This window comes from Anolis carolinensis, chromosome 5, assembly GCF_035594765.1.
Source record: "Anolis carolinensis isolate JA03-04 chromosome 5, rAnoCar3.1.pri, whole genome shotgun sequence".
In the NCBI taxonomy this organism is placed as follows: domain Eukaryota; kingdom Metazoa; phylum Chordata; class Lepidosauria; order Squamata; family Dactyloidae; genus Anolis; species Anolis carolinensis.
In genome coordinates, this window is record NC_085845.1 from 193969841 (window position 1) to 193987649 (window position 17809).

Sequence of the window (17809 nt, forward strand, 5' to 3'; positions counted from 1 at the left end):
AGATATGCTCCTGTGTAAACCAAGGTGGTGTGTCTCAACGAACCACAAGCCAATGCTTACATTAGCATCTTAAGAGAGCAAAGCATTTCTGGATATAAACCATGTAGTAGGACCACAGTTTGTTGACATGTTTCCCTCCAAATACGCACTAAATTCTGACCTTGGGTATTTTCCACTCTGGTTTCTCTTGCTTACTTATCTGCAAAACAAGTACCAGTGAACTAGGATTTTCTTTTTTTTAAAAAAAATCACTGCTTATCTGGATATGCTTTCTATTGCTTTACAGCACCTGGCAGTTATTGTAATCCATAAAGATAAGCCCCTAAATACTCCTCAAGATGTAACAAGGTGCATCTTGTTCTACTCTCTCAGTTGCCACAAGCAAGCATCTAGCATACAACTCTATTGCTACAGTCTTCTCTCCGAAAATCTTCTCTTCGCACCGAAATATCACAGATGTCACAAGAGGAGGATGATCTCATACATACTTTCAACGGGATCAGTTTTACCACCAGATCATCTCCTGAGCTTTTGAAGTCCTTGGTAACATTTGATGCTAGAGAAGATGACGTGCTGTTGGTTTCCTACCCAAAGTCTGGTAAAGTCTTCCTTGAAATTTGTACAGAGAAGACTCTAGTGGATATCTTATTATTCCAGACTCAGCTAGCTAAAGTAGAAAATATTGCATTTTCTAATTAGTGTATGTTAATTTAAAATATTTTCTTGCCTTTCTCCCAACATGGGACCTAAAGTGTCTTATAACCTTCACATTTTGCTATTCCAAACTTAAGTCAATGAAAATAAAAAATATATATAGCATAGAGAGAGAAAAGAGGAAGGAGTTTTGTAAAGCTCTGAGATTCTCAATTTGAAGGCTGTAAAATGTTGTCACCTCCAGAAGAACTGATGCAATTCCAGCACAAATCTGGAGGGAGTTTTGAAATCCCTGTGGCACAAAATCTTCTGTGTCTATCTTCCCAATTCTAAGGTAGAGAAAGGGATGATTTAAATCATTGGGAGAGTAAAGCAAAGTTGCTGTTGAATACCTTTCAAGTCAGCTATGACTTACGGTTATTTTGTTTGTGCCATTATTTTTTTTCCAGATGTTTGCTTTTACCTTTTTCTCAGGATGAGAAAGTGTGATACTTGTCCAGGACCATCCTGCTGATTTCCATGACAGAGCAGAGATTCAAACCCTGATCTCCCAGTGTCTGGCTAAAATCCCTATATTACACTGACTTGCTGAAAACATTTAGGAAGTCTTTAGTTAGCAAGGTTAAGAGGGGTAGGGTAACACAACAAAGCTGTCAAACATTTCACACAGTGTGATCAAAGTACATGGAGAGATAATGCTGGGACAGAGATAACACAAGGACCCTTGGCCATTCAGCGAAACTGAAGGATGGAAAATTCAGGAAAAAGGGGGGATAAGGGGTTCTTCATGTGGCACATAGTCAGATTGTGGGATTTGCTACCGCAAAATGTCATGGTAGTGATCAAAACTTGGCAACCTTTCCAAAAAAAATTAGGGGAATAGGAAAATATGCTGTATATACTCAGTTTTATCACATTTATTTACTGTATTATTCTAAGTGCCTTATTTAACTTACTACATCGAGTTTTATTAAGTTGTATCAAGCTTTGTTGTTTGGTTCAGTCTGGTGATATGGCCTAAGGACTAATCAATACAAATTTATTATTAACTTTGGCTACTAGTCAAAACGATCATGTATTTATGACTCTCAGTCTCAGTTGTTGGGGAACATGAATGAGAGGCTGCTATTGTGTCCATGTCTTTTCTGTGGGCTTTTTTCAGGCATTTACTGCTGGGAAAGAATTATACTGGTCTTTGATTTGCCCCCTTCATAGCCAATCTGGAAGCTTTACTTCTAAAAAGTAAAATTTCCAAGCTCTGACCAAGCTATTCCACTAAGCTGGAGAAGCTCATTTGATTCAATGCTCAATATATGTATGCACATAAACACTTATGTCAAAAAATGAATGACAGGGTCTTCTCTTTTCTCTCAAAGATTAACTTTCAACGTGGTTTGAGAGTTGGATTACAACAGGAGAACAGGGTTTAAATCCTGACTCAGCCATGAAAACTCACTGGGTAACTTTGGACAAGTCCTATAAAACCCTTAACAGGTTCACCTTAGGATTGCCATACATTGGAAAGGTTGCCTTGAAAGACCGCCTTCTTTCTACTCTGCGGTCAGGGAGACGGCTGTTTTTGCTCCATCTCTATCCCCAGCTTCTGCAATGCACTTTATTGAGGATGCTTGTTTTTCCCTTTCTTGTATTTCAGGCACTCACTGGCTTTCCGAAATCATAATGCACCTCTATGCATCCGAAGTGGCTTTGACGTCCCCAATTGAATTTGGAGATGTTTCCAAACTGGAACAACTGAACCGCCTTTCATGCAAGAGGATCATCCCAACCCACTTGGATGGTAACATGTTGCCCCCCACCTTTTGGCACAAGCAATCCAAGGTTAGATGTACAGCTCATATCTCATTTCTGTGTAAAGTCTTGAGCGCCAATTTCCATCCGTGGCAGATGGGGCTGATATAACTGAATATTACAAATGCAGAGTGTTAAGTCCCCGTAGGAGTTTTAACAACAAGAAAATTATATATTACATTTAACACATGTATACGGGCCCAAAAGTTCCAATGAGATGCCAGTGGGGGATTTGATTGCAGAATTTTTTCTGCTTATACTGCTCAGCAGTATTGCAATATTTGGATTTGGCCTTGCATCCTAAATAAAATATACAAAATAGATCCCAATGCAACCTAGAAATTGCACTGCAAACCCCTTTGTTTCCTTCTAAATACAAAGCCAGTGAAGTGTAGTGGTTTGAGTAGTGGAACATAACTCTGGAGACCAGGGTTCAAATCTCTGATCAGCCACAGAAACCCACTGGAAGACTTTGAGCAAGTCACATTCTCTCAGCTTTAGAAGTCAGCAAAGGGTGTTTGTACCTCATCAAACTGCAAATTCCAGGATTCCATAGCAATGCGCAATAGCAGTTGAAATGGTGCCAAACTGCATTAATTCTACATTGCAGATGCACCCTAGGAAAACAACCTCTGATGCTCCAGATGTTTTAGGAAATCAAAACCTGTGATACTTCACTTACTGACTATGCTGCCTATGGCTGAGTGGAGCAGTGATACATCACCAGTATAGTCCACTCCATTATATAGCTAGTCCTGGAAAAGCTAATTTAATAGTTTCTGATTCAGTATGACACCGTTCAAGATATTCCTCCTTCTAAAATGTGTTGTTTAAATTTTCAGGCAATTTACATCATCAGAAATCCAAAGGATATTGCTGTTTCCATGTACCATTACTACAGAGCGAATCCAAATCTGCCCACCATTGATTCCTGGCCTCATTTCCTCGAGATGTTCTTACAGGGAAATGGTAAGACTTACTTGGTGGAGACTTTAAACTCTTGTGTCCTAGTTACAAAAACAGGATGGGATTTTTAGTCCCTTGGGTGTCCCAGTTTCTGGCTACAAGCTTTAAATCAGTGCTTAGAGGGGGAAAGCAAGCTTCTTTTGATCACAGTTCTCAGTCTGCCAATGTCCATTCTGGCTGGGGAATTCTGGAAGTTATGTTACTCCCAAATAAACTTTTTATTGTGTGTTGTAAACTAAGAACAAAGGGACATTGGTCGTCCAGGTGTCAAGAAAGGTTGGCCAACAACTCTCACAGATGTTGGAGGCTATGGGGAATGTCTGTCTCTGTGTTGTTTGTTTAATGGCATTGAATGTTTGCCATATATATGTACATTGTGATCCACCCTGAGTCCTCTTCGGGGTGAGAAGGGCGGAATATAAATACTGTAAATAAATAAACAAACAAATAAATAAATGAGATGCTCTAAATCAGGCTTGGGCAAACTTCATCCCTCCAGGTGTTTTGGACTTCAACTACTGGCTGTTAGGAATTGTGGGAGTTGAAGTCCAAAACACCTGGAGAGATGAAGTTTGCCCATGCCTGCTATAAATCATTTGGGTTGATAAAAGCAAAGTTACTGTTGCATACCTTTCAAGTCAACTATGACTTATGGTTATTTTACCATTGTGTTTGTTGGCATAACTTTTTTTTTCAAAAGAGGTTTACCTTTACCTTCCTCCCAGGATGAGAGAGTGTGAGACTTGACCAGGATCACTTGTTGAAAACATTTAGGAGCTCTTTAGCTAGCAAGGATGGGGAGGTGGGAGAAAACGGCAAAAGTATCTCGTCCCATTTCAAAGGTGCCTAGCAGCTTCCATGCCATCATGAATTTGATCTGGGCTTTTGTCCAAACTTTAGTCTGAAGAAGCTATCTAAAACCTGTTTTAGAAATAGGGTCCGACATTTTCAAAGTTCAGATTGAAATCAGAGAAGATTCACCGCTGTATTGACATCATAATGAGCAGCCACTTTTTGTTCTTGTGTGCCTTCAAGTAGTTTCTGACATATGACAACCCCATCACAGGGTTTTCTGGGCTGAGAGTGTGTCATTCATCCAAGATTACCTAGTAAGTTTCCACGGCCAAGCTGACAATTGAACCTTGGTCTCCAGAGTCATAATCTCACATCACTAAACCATGCTGCCACCAGTGCTGCCTTCTAAATCCATAAAAGGTTTGGACTTTTATCACTAGACGTCTGGTTTGCCTTCTCTATCCAGCTGGCTTTGTATCCATGTTGGTGATCTTGGATTATTAATTCCAAGTCCCAAAGCCTATAGGTTCACTTTTATTGCAGCAGCTTTAGCTCATTGCTGAGGTCCAAAGAGGGAAGGGTCTGCCTCTAATTATCTAAATACCATCCAAACTGATTTATTGCCTAGCTGTAAAAAATGTTCCTGTGGAAATAGCAATCCAAAGATCAACAGAGAAGCAATCAAAATCACTGTCAATAACCAATGGGGGAAACCTGATGTAAAGGCAATGAGTAGTATTGGTTATTTTTATTAACTGCTTTCAAGTTAATTCTGACTTATGGAAAGATCTCCTAGGGTTTTCTTGGTGAGCTTAGTTCAGAGGATGTTTGGAGTTGCCTTGGGCTGAGAGCCCACAATTTGCTCAAAGCTCAACGTTTTAATGGCCAAACAGGGATTCAAACCCTGGTCTTTCACACCAAGACACAGATAGAGTCACCAAGCTAGATATGGGATGGGGCTTTGGTGACAATTGTGAATGGATGGATAAAGTGAGGTACCATCCAGTTGCCAGAATCTGGGCAAAGCTACATATATTTTCCTTCTTTCCAGCCACAGCCATTCTCAAGAGCAACGGGAGCAGAGTCTGGTACTTCTCTGCTCCTTCCCCCATTCTCTGTCTTTATCTGACTTTACAGAGTTTTATAGTACTTCATTTACACCATACTGGCTTTGTACGTGTAAGATAATGTTAGTGTAAGATAATGAAAGAACGATCATTGCACTGTGACCTTAACCGACTTTCTTTCTCCCTCCCTTTCATCCATCATGGCTAGTAGCCAGTAAGACACAAAATCATCTGGTTAATCCTAACTAGAATAGATACATTGAACCAATTGTTGAGCGGTGAGTCAATAAATAAGGAAATCCATAGATCTATTCTAGTCATTAGGTTTTGGGATATAATTCTGTGAGGTAAGAGGGACCAGCTGTAAGGACAACTGCTCTGGCCCATCTGCTTTGGTTGGGAAATAAAGCACAGCACTCAAGAGAACAGTATATGACTTTCATACAAGAACTTACAAGTTCATCCCCAATACAGACATGAATGGAAAGACACATTCATGAACTTATCATGGAAACAGGAAATTTTGAATAGAAGTGAACCCCACTGAAATGAATGACTTTGCCAGAAGTTATCCTAGCATCATTCTGGATGACCCAAAAAATTCTTAAGAGAGGTATTATTATTATTATTATTATTATTATTATTATTATTATTATTATTATTGACACAAAGACATAGTATGACACAGCAAATGAAATATATATGCTGGATTTCGTATCACAAAATCACAAGTCAAACACTTCCCAAGTGTTTAGGACTGTGTGATGTATTTTCGGATAATGCATGCAGATCCCGGTAAGGTGGCCTTTTGCAGTTGACGGATCATAATTTTGTCAATGTGTATTGTTTCCAAATGCCGGCTGAGATCTTTTGGCACGGCACCCCGCATGCCGATTACCACCGGGACCACCTGTACTAGTTTCTGCCAGAGTCTTTGCAGTTCAATCTTGAGGTCCTGATAGCGGCTGAGTTTTTCCTGTTGTTTTTCATCAATCCGACTGTCACCTGGTATGGCATCATCAATAATAATAATAATAATAATAATAATAATAATAATAATAACAACAAAACACTGCACAACAAAACACTGCATGGAAAGTTCCTTGACAAAATTGAAGGAAAAGCTGATAAGGAGAAGACCTGGCTCTGGCTCATGAATGGGACCCTGAAGAAGGAGACAGAAGGCCTGATCCTTGCAGCCCAGGAGCAAGCCATCAGAACAAATGCAATTAAGGCCAAGATTGAAAAATCAGCTGATGACCCAAAATGCAGACTGTGCAAGGAAACCGATGAAACCATTGATCATCTCCTCAGCTGCTGTAAGAAAATCACACAGACAGACTACAAACAGAGGCACAACTATGTGGCCCAAATGATTCATTGGAACTTATGCCTCAAGTACCACCTCCCAGCAGCAAAGAACTGGTGGGATCACAAACCTGCAAAAGTATTGGAAAATGAGCACGCAAAGATACTGTGGGACTTCCGAATCCAGACTGACAAAGTTCTGGAACACAACACACCACACATCACAGTTGTGGAAAAGAACAAGGTTTGGATCATTGATGTTGCCATCCCAGGTGACAGTCGCATTGACGAAAAACAACAGGAAAAACTCAGCCGCTATCAGGACCTCAAGATTGAACTTCAAAGACTCTGGCTGAAACCAGTGCAGGTGGTCCCGGTGGTGAGGGGCACACTGGGTGCCGTGCCAAAAGATCTCAGCCGGCATTTGGAAACAATACACATTGACAAAATCACCATCTGCCAACTGCAAAAGGCCGCCCTACTGGGATCTGCACACATCATCCGAAAATACATCACACAGTCCTAGACACTTGGGAAGTGTTCGACTTGTGATTTTGCGAAACAAAATCCAGCATATCTATCTTGATTGCTGTGCCATACAACGTCGTTGTGTTGATAATAATAATAATAATCTGCCAGTGCATGTTTCTCTTCTATGATTTGTTTCAATTACAGAAGCCCTCTGTCTCCTGATTTTCTGGGCAGGTAAAGTCTGTTGACATCACATTATTATTATTATTATTATTATTATTATTATTATTATTATTATTATATTGTATGACACAGCAAACAAGATAGATATGCTGGATTTTGTATCACAAAATCACAAGTTGAACACTTCCCAAGTGTCTAGGACTGTGTGATGTATTTTCGGATTATTATTATTATTATTATTATTAGTAGTAGTAGTAGTAGTATTTGCTAGGTTCTCCAGGGTGATTCTGTGGTAACATCCCATAATCTCTTGGAGGACCTAGAAAATTCAGAGAGGATATATTTTATTGTACGCGGATAAGTGGAACTGTGGTTATTAGTCCCATATATACAGGGATCATACGATATTTTTTTATAAGGCTGAAAAAGACTTCTTGTTGGCAACCTTGTGGGCAGTGTGGGCAGTCCTGAGCTTGTTGGATCGATAGTCATGAATCAACACACATAAAAAACCATGTTCTAAGCTCCTGGATATAAGATTACCACTCTATGAGATTACTTCTCTTCAAAGGTTTTTATCAGGCTTTCTTGATAGAGTAGAACATTAACTAGAAAATTTAGATAGATGGATGGCGGGATTCACATAAGTGTTTTTCTTTGTCTGTCAAAATCTCTCCACAGTTGTCTGCGGATCCTGGTTTGAGCATGTTTTAAGCTGGGAAAAACACAGAAATGACAATAACACACTGTTCTTGTACTACGAAGACATGAAAAAAGTAAGCATAAGTTGTTGAAAAATACTTTTTTTGACACGTATCAGCAAAAAGCCAGGGAAAACTAACCAAGACCTTAAATTGCTTTGAAACCAACACACTAAATAATATGAAATGGCAATCATTACACATTCCTCTCTGTGTTTCATTTACAGAATTATCCTCATAATAACATTGAGAGATTAAAACCTAATGTTACCCAGACAGGTATGAGGCTGAGTTGGAATTTGAACTCAGCCTTTTTTGGGCCAAAGTGTACAAAACACTATTTCTCCTTGCAACAAATAGCTCTTGGAAGGAACCCAATGGCTATACTAAGGCACTATACTATGGCATAAAAGGCGATGTTTCCTATCAGCTCTAATTGACCTTCAGCCAGTGAGAATGAAGCCTGCACCATCTCCATAGCATCACCTACCTAACCTCAGCTCTATATTCTCACACTGTGTTCCTTTCTTGTTTCTGAGAGTGGATAGCCGGCCTTTGCAAAATATGATTATTACCATCATGGTGCTGTTGCTACAAGTGCTCCTGACTTTTCATGACAAATGTCAAAAATGCTAGGTAATTATTACATAAAATTCAAGAATGGAGAGGATAAACTCTCCAGATGGGCTGCCTCAATCTCAACACATTGTTTCAACACATTGGGTAACTTCTTTAATTTCAGACTCTATATAGGAATGGATTCTCATCTCAGTATGGAAGCCACTTATTGCCATTACTATAATGAGTGCCTTTTGGCCATTAAAAAGGTTTTAGAGTGTAAGATAGCACTTTGAACATAGCACTTCAAAATCCCATGCAGGGCCAGTGCAGCCTTCCAGCCCCTGGATTAATGAATGACATGTGATGGGAATCAGCATCCTCTAGTGCCCAAGTTTGGGTACCACATTTCCTTTTGTGGTGACATATACGCGGTTGATTTGAGAGATTCCTTTCATGTTCCAATGGAGCTTACTCACTTGTAGGTGTGAGTGTCAACCTTGGGCCTTTCCACAATTCAGGCTTGAAATCATCTAGTCATCTCCCAAGAGCGAGCAGTCGAGTGCCAGCCAAAAGCAGAAGTTCATGTAGGGTCATGTCACCATTCCTTGGCAGTCTGCCACTCACTGATGGAGGGTTGGATACGTGATCTTTTAGTGCCCTGCTTGCCATTATTGTTGTTATTTATCCCTCACCTTTTCTCTCCACAAGGACACTCAAAGCGGCTACTGCAGAACCTCATCCTTTTTAAGGTGTGGTTCAGGGGGTATTTAGGATCACGGAAAGGGTGCTATTGCCAAAAATACAAACAGGAGGTACAATAGGCTGCCTACTTTCATGAAGGTTAGGGGAGCACAACGTTTGTGAAAGAGGGAAAAACACAAATTAAAACAACTATTTTTTCTTACCTGAGAGAATCATAGAATCATAGAATAGTAGAGTTGGAAGAGACCTCAAGGGCCATCTAGTCCAACCCCCCGCTAAGAAGCAGGAAATCGCATTCAAAGCACCCCCGACAGATGGCCATCCAGCCTCTGCTTAAAAGCCTCCAAAGAAGGAGCCTCCACCACGGCCCGGGGGAGAGAGTTCCACTGCCGAACAGCCCTCACAGTGAGGAAGTTCTTCCTGATGTTCAGGTGGAATCTCCTTTCCTGTAGTTTGAAGCCATTGTTCCGTGTCCTAGTCTGCAGGGCAGCAGAAAATAAGCTTGCTCCCTCCTCCCTATGACTTCCCCTCACATATTTGTACATGGCTATCATGTCTCCTCTCAGCCTTCTCTTCTGCAGGCTAAACATGCCCAGCTCTTTAAGCCTCTCCTCATAGGGCTTGTTCTCCAGACCCTTAATCATTTTAGTTGCCCTCCTCTGGACGCTTTCCAGCTTGTCAGCATCTCCCTTCATCTGCGGTGCCCAAAACTGGACACAGTATTCCAGGTGTGGTCTGACCAAGGCAGAATAGAGGGGGAGCATGACTTCCCTGGATCTAGACGTTATTCCCCTATTGATGCAGGCCAAAATCCCATTGGCTTTTTTAGCTGCCGCATCACATTGTAGGCTCATGTTTAACTTGTTGTCCACGAGGACTCCAAGATCTTTTTCGCACACACTGCTGTCAAGCCAGGCGTCCCCCATTCTGTATCTTTGATTTCCATTTTTTCTGCCGAAGTGAAGTATCTTGCATTTGTCCCTGTTGAACTTCATTTTGTTAGTTTCGGCCCATCTCTCTAGTCTGTCAAGATCGTTTTGAATTCTGCTCCTGTCTTCTGGAGTGTTAGCTATCCCTCCGAGTTTGGTGTCATCTGCAAACTTGATGATCGTGCTTTCTAACCCTTCGTCTAAGTCGTTAATAAAGATGTTGAACAGAACCGGGCCCAGGACGGAGCCCTGCGGCACTCCACTTGTCACTTCTTTCCATGATGAAGACGACGCATTGGTGAGCACCCTTTGGGTTCGTTCGCTTAGCCAATTACAGATCCACCTAACCGTAGTTTTGTCTAGCCCACATTTTACTAGTTTGTTTGCCAGAAGGTCGTGGGGGACTTTGTCGAAGGCCTTACTGAAATCTAGATATGCTACATCCACGGCATTCCCTGTATCGACCCAACTCGTAACTCTATCGAAAAAAGAGATCAGATTAGTCTGGCATGACTTGTTTTTGGTAAATCCGTGTTGACTATTAGCAATGACCGCATTTGTTTCTAAGTGTTTGCAGACCACTTCCTTAATGATCTTTTCCAGAATCTTGCCTGGTATTGATGTGAGGCTGACCGGACGGTAATTGTTTGGGTCGTTCTTTTTTCCCTTCTTGAAGATAGGGACCACATTCGCCCTCCTCCAATCTGCTGGGACTTCTCCTGTTCTCCAAGAACTCTCGAAGATGATTGCCAGTGGTTCTGAAATAACTTCCGCTAGTTCCTTCAATACTCTTGGATGTAGCTGATCTGGCCCTGGGGACTTGAATTCGTTTAGAGTGGCCAGGTGTTCCTGGACAACTTGTTTCCCTATTTGGGGTTGGATTTCCCCCAATCCTTCGTCCATTCCATGTTGCTGAGGTTGAAGATGGCTTTCTTTTTGTGAGAAGACCGAGGCAAAGAAGGCATTAAGCAGTTCTGCCTTTTCCCTATCCCCTGTCACCATCACCCCATCTACTCCTTGCAGTGGCCCTATCGCCTCCTTTTTCTTCCTTTTTCTACCAACATAAGCAAAAAAACCTTTTTTGTTGTTTTTTATGTCCCTGGCAAGCCTGAGCTCATTTTGCGCTTTAGCCTTGCGAACCTTTTCCCTACAGGAGTTGGCTATACGTTTGAATTCTTCTTTGGTGATTTCTCCCCTTTTCCACTTCTTGTGCATGTCACTTTTGAGCTTTAGCTCAGTTAGAAGTTCTTTGGACATCCATTCTGGCTTCTTTGCACTTGTCTTATTTTTCTTCTTTGTTGGCACTGTTTGCATTTGCGCCTTGAGTATTTCACTTTTGAAAAACTCCCATCCATCCTTAACTCCCTTGTTTTTTAATATCGGCGTCCATGGAATGCCGCTCAGTAATTCCTTCATTTTTTGGAAGTCAGCTCTCTTAAAGTCCAGAATGCGTGTTTGACTTGTCTTAGTTTCAGCATTCCTTTGTATTGCAAACTGCAGGAGCACATGGTCACTTGCCCCTAAGGATCCAACCACTTCAACTGTATTGATCAGGTCTTCCACATTTGTTAAGATTAGATCAAGAGTTGCTGATCCCCTTGTTGCCTCTTCTACCTTCTGGACCATAAAATTATCTGCAAGGCAAGTGAGGAATTTGTTGGACTTTGTACTCTTGGCTGAGTTTGTTTTCCAGCAGATATCGGGATAATTGAAATCGCCCATGACTACTATATCTCTTCTTTGTGCCTGTTTGGTCAGCTGTTGACAGAAGGCTTCAGAACATCTCTCTAGGTCCTCCAGCGAGTCTCTATAGTCAACTTCCATGCACTACATATGCCAAGGAAAGTATTTTCTCTAGCAATCTCTAGATCAGTGGTTCCCAACCTTTGGGCCTCCAGGTGTTTTGGACTTCAGCTCCCACAGTTCCTAACAGCTGGTAAGCTGGCTGGGATTTCTAGGAGTTGAAGTCCAAAACACCGAGAGGCCCAAAGGTTGGGAATCACTGCTCTAGATCTTCCAGCATGACTTCATGGTCAAGTTATGATGAAAGTTGACCATCGAATCACATTGGCTGACCTAGAGCAGTGGTTCCCAATTCTTTTCAATCATGGAACCCTTCAGAAGACATTTATTTTCTGTGGAATACTAACTCTATCCCTGATTTGTTTAATCAAAACATATATTCTGGACTAATTCAAATATGTTTCCCAATTTCCAATATAACGTCTAGCTTTTGAGTAAATTTTACTCTTAATAATTTATGAATAATATAATCTCAAAAACTTATAAGAAAAAAAAAGGAAACGTGGAACCAACATGAAAAATGAATTACTTGTGATCATTCTTGTTCAGATGGCAAATAAAATGTTGACATAGGAAACCAGTTACCTACATACTTACTTGATAGCAGTAGCTGTAGCATGGAATAGCTACTTTGGAAACTGTAAACCAAATAGTTGGCTTTGTGTGGTTTTATTTTTAAATGCATTTTAAATCTGATTTTTCACAGAACCCTTATGATGCTTTTGTGGAACCCAGTATGAGAACCATTGTTTTGGCCTTCAACTCTCAGAAATCCTAACAGCTGGTAAACTTGCTGGGATTTCTGGGAGTTGTAGGCCAAAACATCAGGGGACCCAGAGGTTGAGAACCACTGTCCTAGAGATTACTACAGAGAATGTATTAATAAAAGCTGCAAAAATTAAACCCATAAAGGTGGAGAGGCCAACTAGTTAAAACATTTTAAGTCTAACTTTCAGCATTGTAGGTAACAGAATGCCAGCCATAGAATTGTCCAGTCTGCAGATAAAAATATGAAAGTTGCACAGTCCCTATCTATGTGGGATCTGAGCAAATAAGCAGCCAGTTCACAAGAGGTCATGTCTTTTGTTCATCCATCCCAGGATCTCCCTGCAGTTGTGAAGAAAGTCAGTGTCTTCCTGGGCGTCAGTATCAATGAGAACGGGATTCGCGAGATCTGTGAAAAGTCTTCATTTAGTGAAATGAAAACCAACACGGAGAAGGAAAACCACGATCCCAATCATACCGTTTGTGCACTTACATCTAACCGGAAGCTGATCTTCCGAAAAGGTAAGTTGTTGCCGACTTTTCACCTACTTACTACAAGTAAATGACCGAGGCTAAATCTACATGGGATGAATAATATGTCCTTATTCCTCTAATACAGGTATCAATCAATCATCAATCAAACTTTATTTATATCCTGCTCCATCTCCCCATTGGGACTCAGGGTGGCTTATAACATGATGGCAGCCATTCAGTGCCTTAAAAATAATAAGCAATACATTGAACGATAAATAAACAATATAAGCATTCTATCATAAAACAGGAACCTCCGGTGGCTCAGTGTGTTAAAGCGCTGAGCTGCTGAACTTGCAGACTGAAAGGTCCCAGGTTCAAACCCGGGGAGTGGAGTGAGCGCCCGCTGTTAGCTCCAGCTTCTGCCAACCTAGCAGTTCGAAAACATGCCAATGTGAGTAGATCAATAGGTACCCCTCCGGCGGGAAGGTAACGGCGATCCATGCAGTCATGCCGGCCACATGACCTTGGAGGTGTCTACGGACAACGCCGGCTCTTCGACTTAGAAATGGAGATGAGCACCAATCCCCAGAGTTGGTCACGACTGGACTTAACGTCAGGGGAAACCTTTACCTTACATAAAACAAATCATAATAAAAACAAATAAAACACTTTCTGCAACAGCCATGTCCATAGTCAAAAAGCCATATTCATAGTTAAACGCCATATCCATAGAACAGTCCTTATTTGGTAAAGCCAGATCTTCAAACATTCTTCAAACAGTATGGTCCCAGTGCCTTTCCCGGTTTTCTCAGTGTGGATAAAAATAAGTGTGTGTTGCACTAAAAGGGTCAAGTCAGTAGAAGGATATTACACAGTGGAGCTAGGATTTACCCTCTTGTTGTTGTTACATATAAGCAATCAATTAATTAATTGGAATTACTTATTTTTTCTGGTAGCAAAGGGTATACCTTGTATCCATTAAGCTTCAGAATATAACCTAGAGCCCATGCCCTCCTCCACTGATATGGAAGAAACCAGTTGGTACAAAATTATGGTATAACTGTCACTTGGGAAGGGATAGCAATGGTGCTTTTGTGATGTAATCGTAACTTTTTAAAAATCCACTGGGCTCTCACTTTGTTGGTTCCCCTAATAACTAACATAGCACCACCCATTATTATATTACCTAGAGACACTAGATTAAGGTAAAGGTTTCCCCTGACGTTAAGTCCAGTCGTGTCTGACTCTGGGGGTTGGTGCTCATTTCCATTTCTAAGCCGAAGAGCCAGTGTTGTCCATAGACACCTCCAAGGTCATGTGGCTGGCATGACTGCATGGAATGCCGTTACCTTCCTGCCGGAGCGGTACCTATTGGGTTACTCACATTTGCATGTTTTCGAACTGCTAGTTTGGCAGAAGCTGGAGCTAACAGCGGGAGCTCACTTCGCTCACTCCACTCCTCGGATTTGAACCTGGGACCTTTCGGTCTGCAAGTTCAGCAGCTCAGTGCTTTAATACACTATGCCACCGGAGGCTCCTGAGACACTAAGTTCACTTATTTAAGATATGAGTTCAATTATTATATTACCTAGAGACATTAAGTTCACTTATTTGAGATATGAGTTCAATTATTATATTACCTAGAGACATTAAGTTCACTTATTTGAGATATGACTTAAGATAGGAGTTATTTAAGATATGAATGAATTCCAACCAATGATACTAATCATGATGATAAAAAAACATAGGACTCTGTAGCATATAAAATATTATTCTTACAATCCCATATTTTGTATGGTTTTCATTCCTCCTAGTAGACCCCAATGGCCTATATTGGTTTGGTAGTCCCAACAGCTTTTTCATGATCTTTTTCTCTCGCATAAACAACCATTGAATCAATGAGTCAATGGTATGGCAATCCTTGTTTGAACTCTACTGGTTTCATGAGTCTCTTCTAGTAAGTACTAGCAACTGGATTTCACCCTATAACTGATACAAAATTAGTGTGATTTTGCTCTCTGGACAAGGCTTTTGACTTGCTCTGAGTTAACCAGGACCGCAGCCTACTTCTTTATCTGGTTTTTCTTATCTTTTCTGTGAGCACACTTATAGTACACCTCGTCCTGTAAGGCAAAGGTGCTGGGCTTATCTGATACTAAATACAGGCCAGACACATTTCTTCTTATGAGTCAGCAGCTCATCTTATCTGCGTGTTTTTTCCGAAACAAAGAGAACAAGGTGGCATGCCGGTCTATCAGAAACAGGTGAAAGGGTTTATCAGATATGAGCCTGAAGCAATGAAGGAAAACCTTCCTTCGGAGGTAGAAGTGATCTTTTCCGTATTGCTGCCTTCAAATCAACTTCAAACTTATGGCAACTTCAAGAGAGACCTCCAAGTTCCCATAGCTGCAATATCCTGCTTTGTCTTTCAGACTCTGGGATGTGGCTTCCTTGTGGCAATCCATCTGAAATGTGGTCTTTTCTTACTGCCTTCCACCTTTCCAACCATTACTTTTATGTCATGTCATCTTATGATATTGGCAAAGTACGACAACCTCGGTTTAGTAACCATGGCTTCTGGAGAGTTCAGGTCTTATCTGTTCTATGATTCATTTGACTTTCTATCAATTCGTTACCCTCAAAACTCACCTCAAATAAGTAATTTTTAAATCTCTATCAGCTTTCTTCACAACTATACATAAAACTAGGAAATACGATAGCATGGACCATCTTAACTTTAGTATTCAGTGATAAATCTTCATACTTCAGAATTTCATCTAGTTCCTTCATAGCTGCCCTTCCAAGTTCTAGTCTTCTGGCTTCTTGACTTTAGTCTCCACTCCAATTAATGGCCAAACCAAGGTACAAGAGTGAACTAGTATTTAGGTATTTCCATATAGACATACCTAAGTTCAACCTGTGGCATCTCTAAATGAATGGTGGCCCGGCCACACAGCTGAAAACAGAACGATTCCTCAAATAACAGCCAGCTGAAGACCATTTGTTGGCTCCAGCTAGGCTTGTTCTCCCTGAAAAAGTTTGTCATTTTTCCCATGGGGAAGGGGTTGCATGTGAATCACGTATTAGAAGAGTGGTAAATACTCTGGGTTTCAATTTGAACTTCAGAGGGGCTACCCAGCAAGTTAAACAAATCCGGTATAGAGTTTAGAAAAGTTACTATTTTTGAAATCCAAAACTTTTTTCATTTGTATATCCATAACTCTTTCTTCTCTCCCCTCCACCCTCAATTAATTCTTTAGGTGCAGTTGGTGACTGGAAAAACAATTTCACTCCCAAACAGAACCGGATGTTTGAAGAGAAATTTAACAAGAAAATGGCCTTCAGTGAAGTGGCAAAACATCTCGTTTATGAATGCTAATTTGAAGGCAAACAGCTGGTGACTGTACAGAAAGAAGTATCTTTGTCCTGTGTCGGTAGATATTCAAAAGGGTTGCTGTTTCTCTGATTTGACCCTTAAAGAATATAGAATATGAACAAATAGGACCTGTAATAAAATTGTTTTTAATTGTGATGGTGTGCTTAATAAACAGGTTTTTACATTATGAATGTATGTTGAATTATTTGGAATTATTCTCAAATATGAATGTGGGATGTCTGAGTCTTATTTAGTCCCAGACTATTTATTTATTTATTTACAGTACTATTTATATTCCGCCCTTCTCACCCCAAAGGGGACTCAGGGCGGATCACATTACACATATAAGGCAAACATTCAATGCCTTTTAACATAGAACAAAGACAAACATAGGCTCCGAGCAGGCCTCGAACTCATGACCTCTTGGTCAGAGTGATTTGTTGCAGCTGGCTGCTCATCAGCCTGCACCACAGCCCGGGCAGAGTAGTCCTAATAAAACAATGGAATGAGCAATTCATTCGGTGGATCTACTTTAGTTAAAATCAACATGATTCAGGGACATGGATGTTTCCTCAGAGGCCAGAATGTTGCTTTCTGGACTACAGTTCCCCAAAAAACCCCAACTAGCATAGTCGCTGCCTTATGTTAGCTGAGAGATACTGGGAGCTATAATCCAAAAAATACTTTTCCCAAGCTCTGCTCTGGGTACTTGAAGCACATAAATCAAATAGCACATTATCCATCCTGGAAACAATCAAGATCCTAGAAATGGATCTGTCCCATTGTTAATTCACCTGCTTAGAATTTAGAAGGAAAGCCAAATTAAATAGCAGGTCTCTATGTCCTCCTGCATGACTCTATGCTCTACTTCTGCTGGAAGTTGCCTATAGAACCACAATGGATGACCTAGAGATTCACACAACTTTCATGTTATTGATTTGCTACAGGTATACATCTATTTTCTTCCAATAATTTTATGGTGGCATAAATGCCTCATCCCTATATCTCTGGGAGGTAGCTATGGCTGGAAAAGAGCAATGGGTCCAAGACTATCAAGCAAATTTCACGTCTCTGGTAACCTCAAGATGATTCTCACAAATTCCAATATAACACTCCACATTTTCATTCTTGTAGAGCTGAATCACAAAATGTTTACTGTGATAGGATTCAGGTTACTAACAAAGTGTTAGGCAGTGTTGCTATGTTAATTACCTGACATATGTATTTGAATTTATAAAAAAAACA

The 17809-nt window shown here is 40.7% G+C and overlaps 1 protein-coding gene across 1 annotated transcript; it reads left to right on the forward strand.

The window, feature by feature from the left end:
• The first annotated feature begins 293 nt into the window (after positions 1-293).
• LOC100556974 (sulfotransferase 6B1) lies at positions 294-16751 on the forward strand. Its single transcript, XM_003220769.4, has 6 exons — positions 294-598; positions 2309-2493; positions 3306-3432; positions 7935-8029; positions 13050-13236; positions 16449-16751. The coding sequence occupies exons 1-6, from the start codon at positions 457-459 to the stop codon at positions 16565-16567; spliced, it is 855 nt and encodes a 284-aa protein (XP_003220817.1). The 5' UTR covers positions 294-456; the 3' UTR covers positions 16568-16751.
• The last annotated feature ends 1058 nt before the right edge of the window (positions 16752-17809 follow it).

Bases quoted from the DNA above. Each gene is read 5' to 3' on its own strand.
- LOC100556974 (XM_003220769.4), top strand. From the start codon at position 457: ATGTCACAAGAGGAGGATGATCTCATACATACTTTCAACGGGATCAGT. The intron at 599-2,308 runs GTAAAGTCTTCC...CTTGTATTTCAG, and splicing joins GGTTTCCTACCCAAAGTCTG to GCACTCACTGGCTTTCCGAA. The intron at 2,494-3,305 runs GTTAGATGTACA...TTAAATTTTCAG, and splicing joins TTTGGCACAAGCAATCCAAG to GCAATTTACATCATCAGAAA.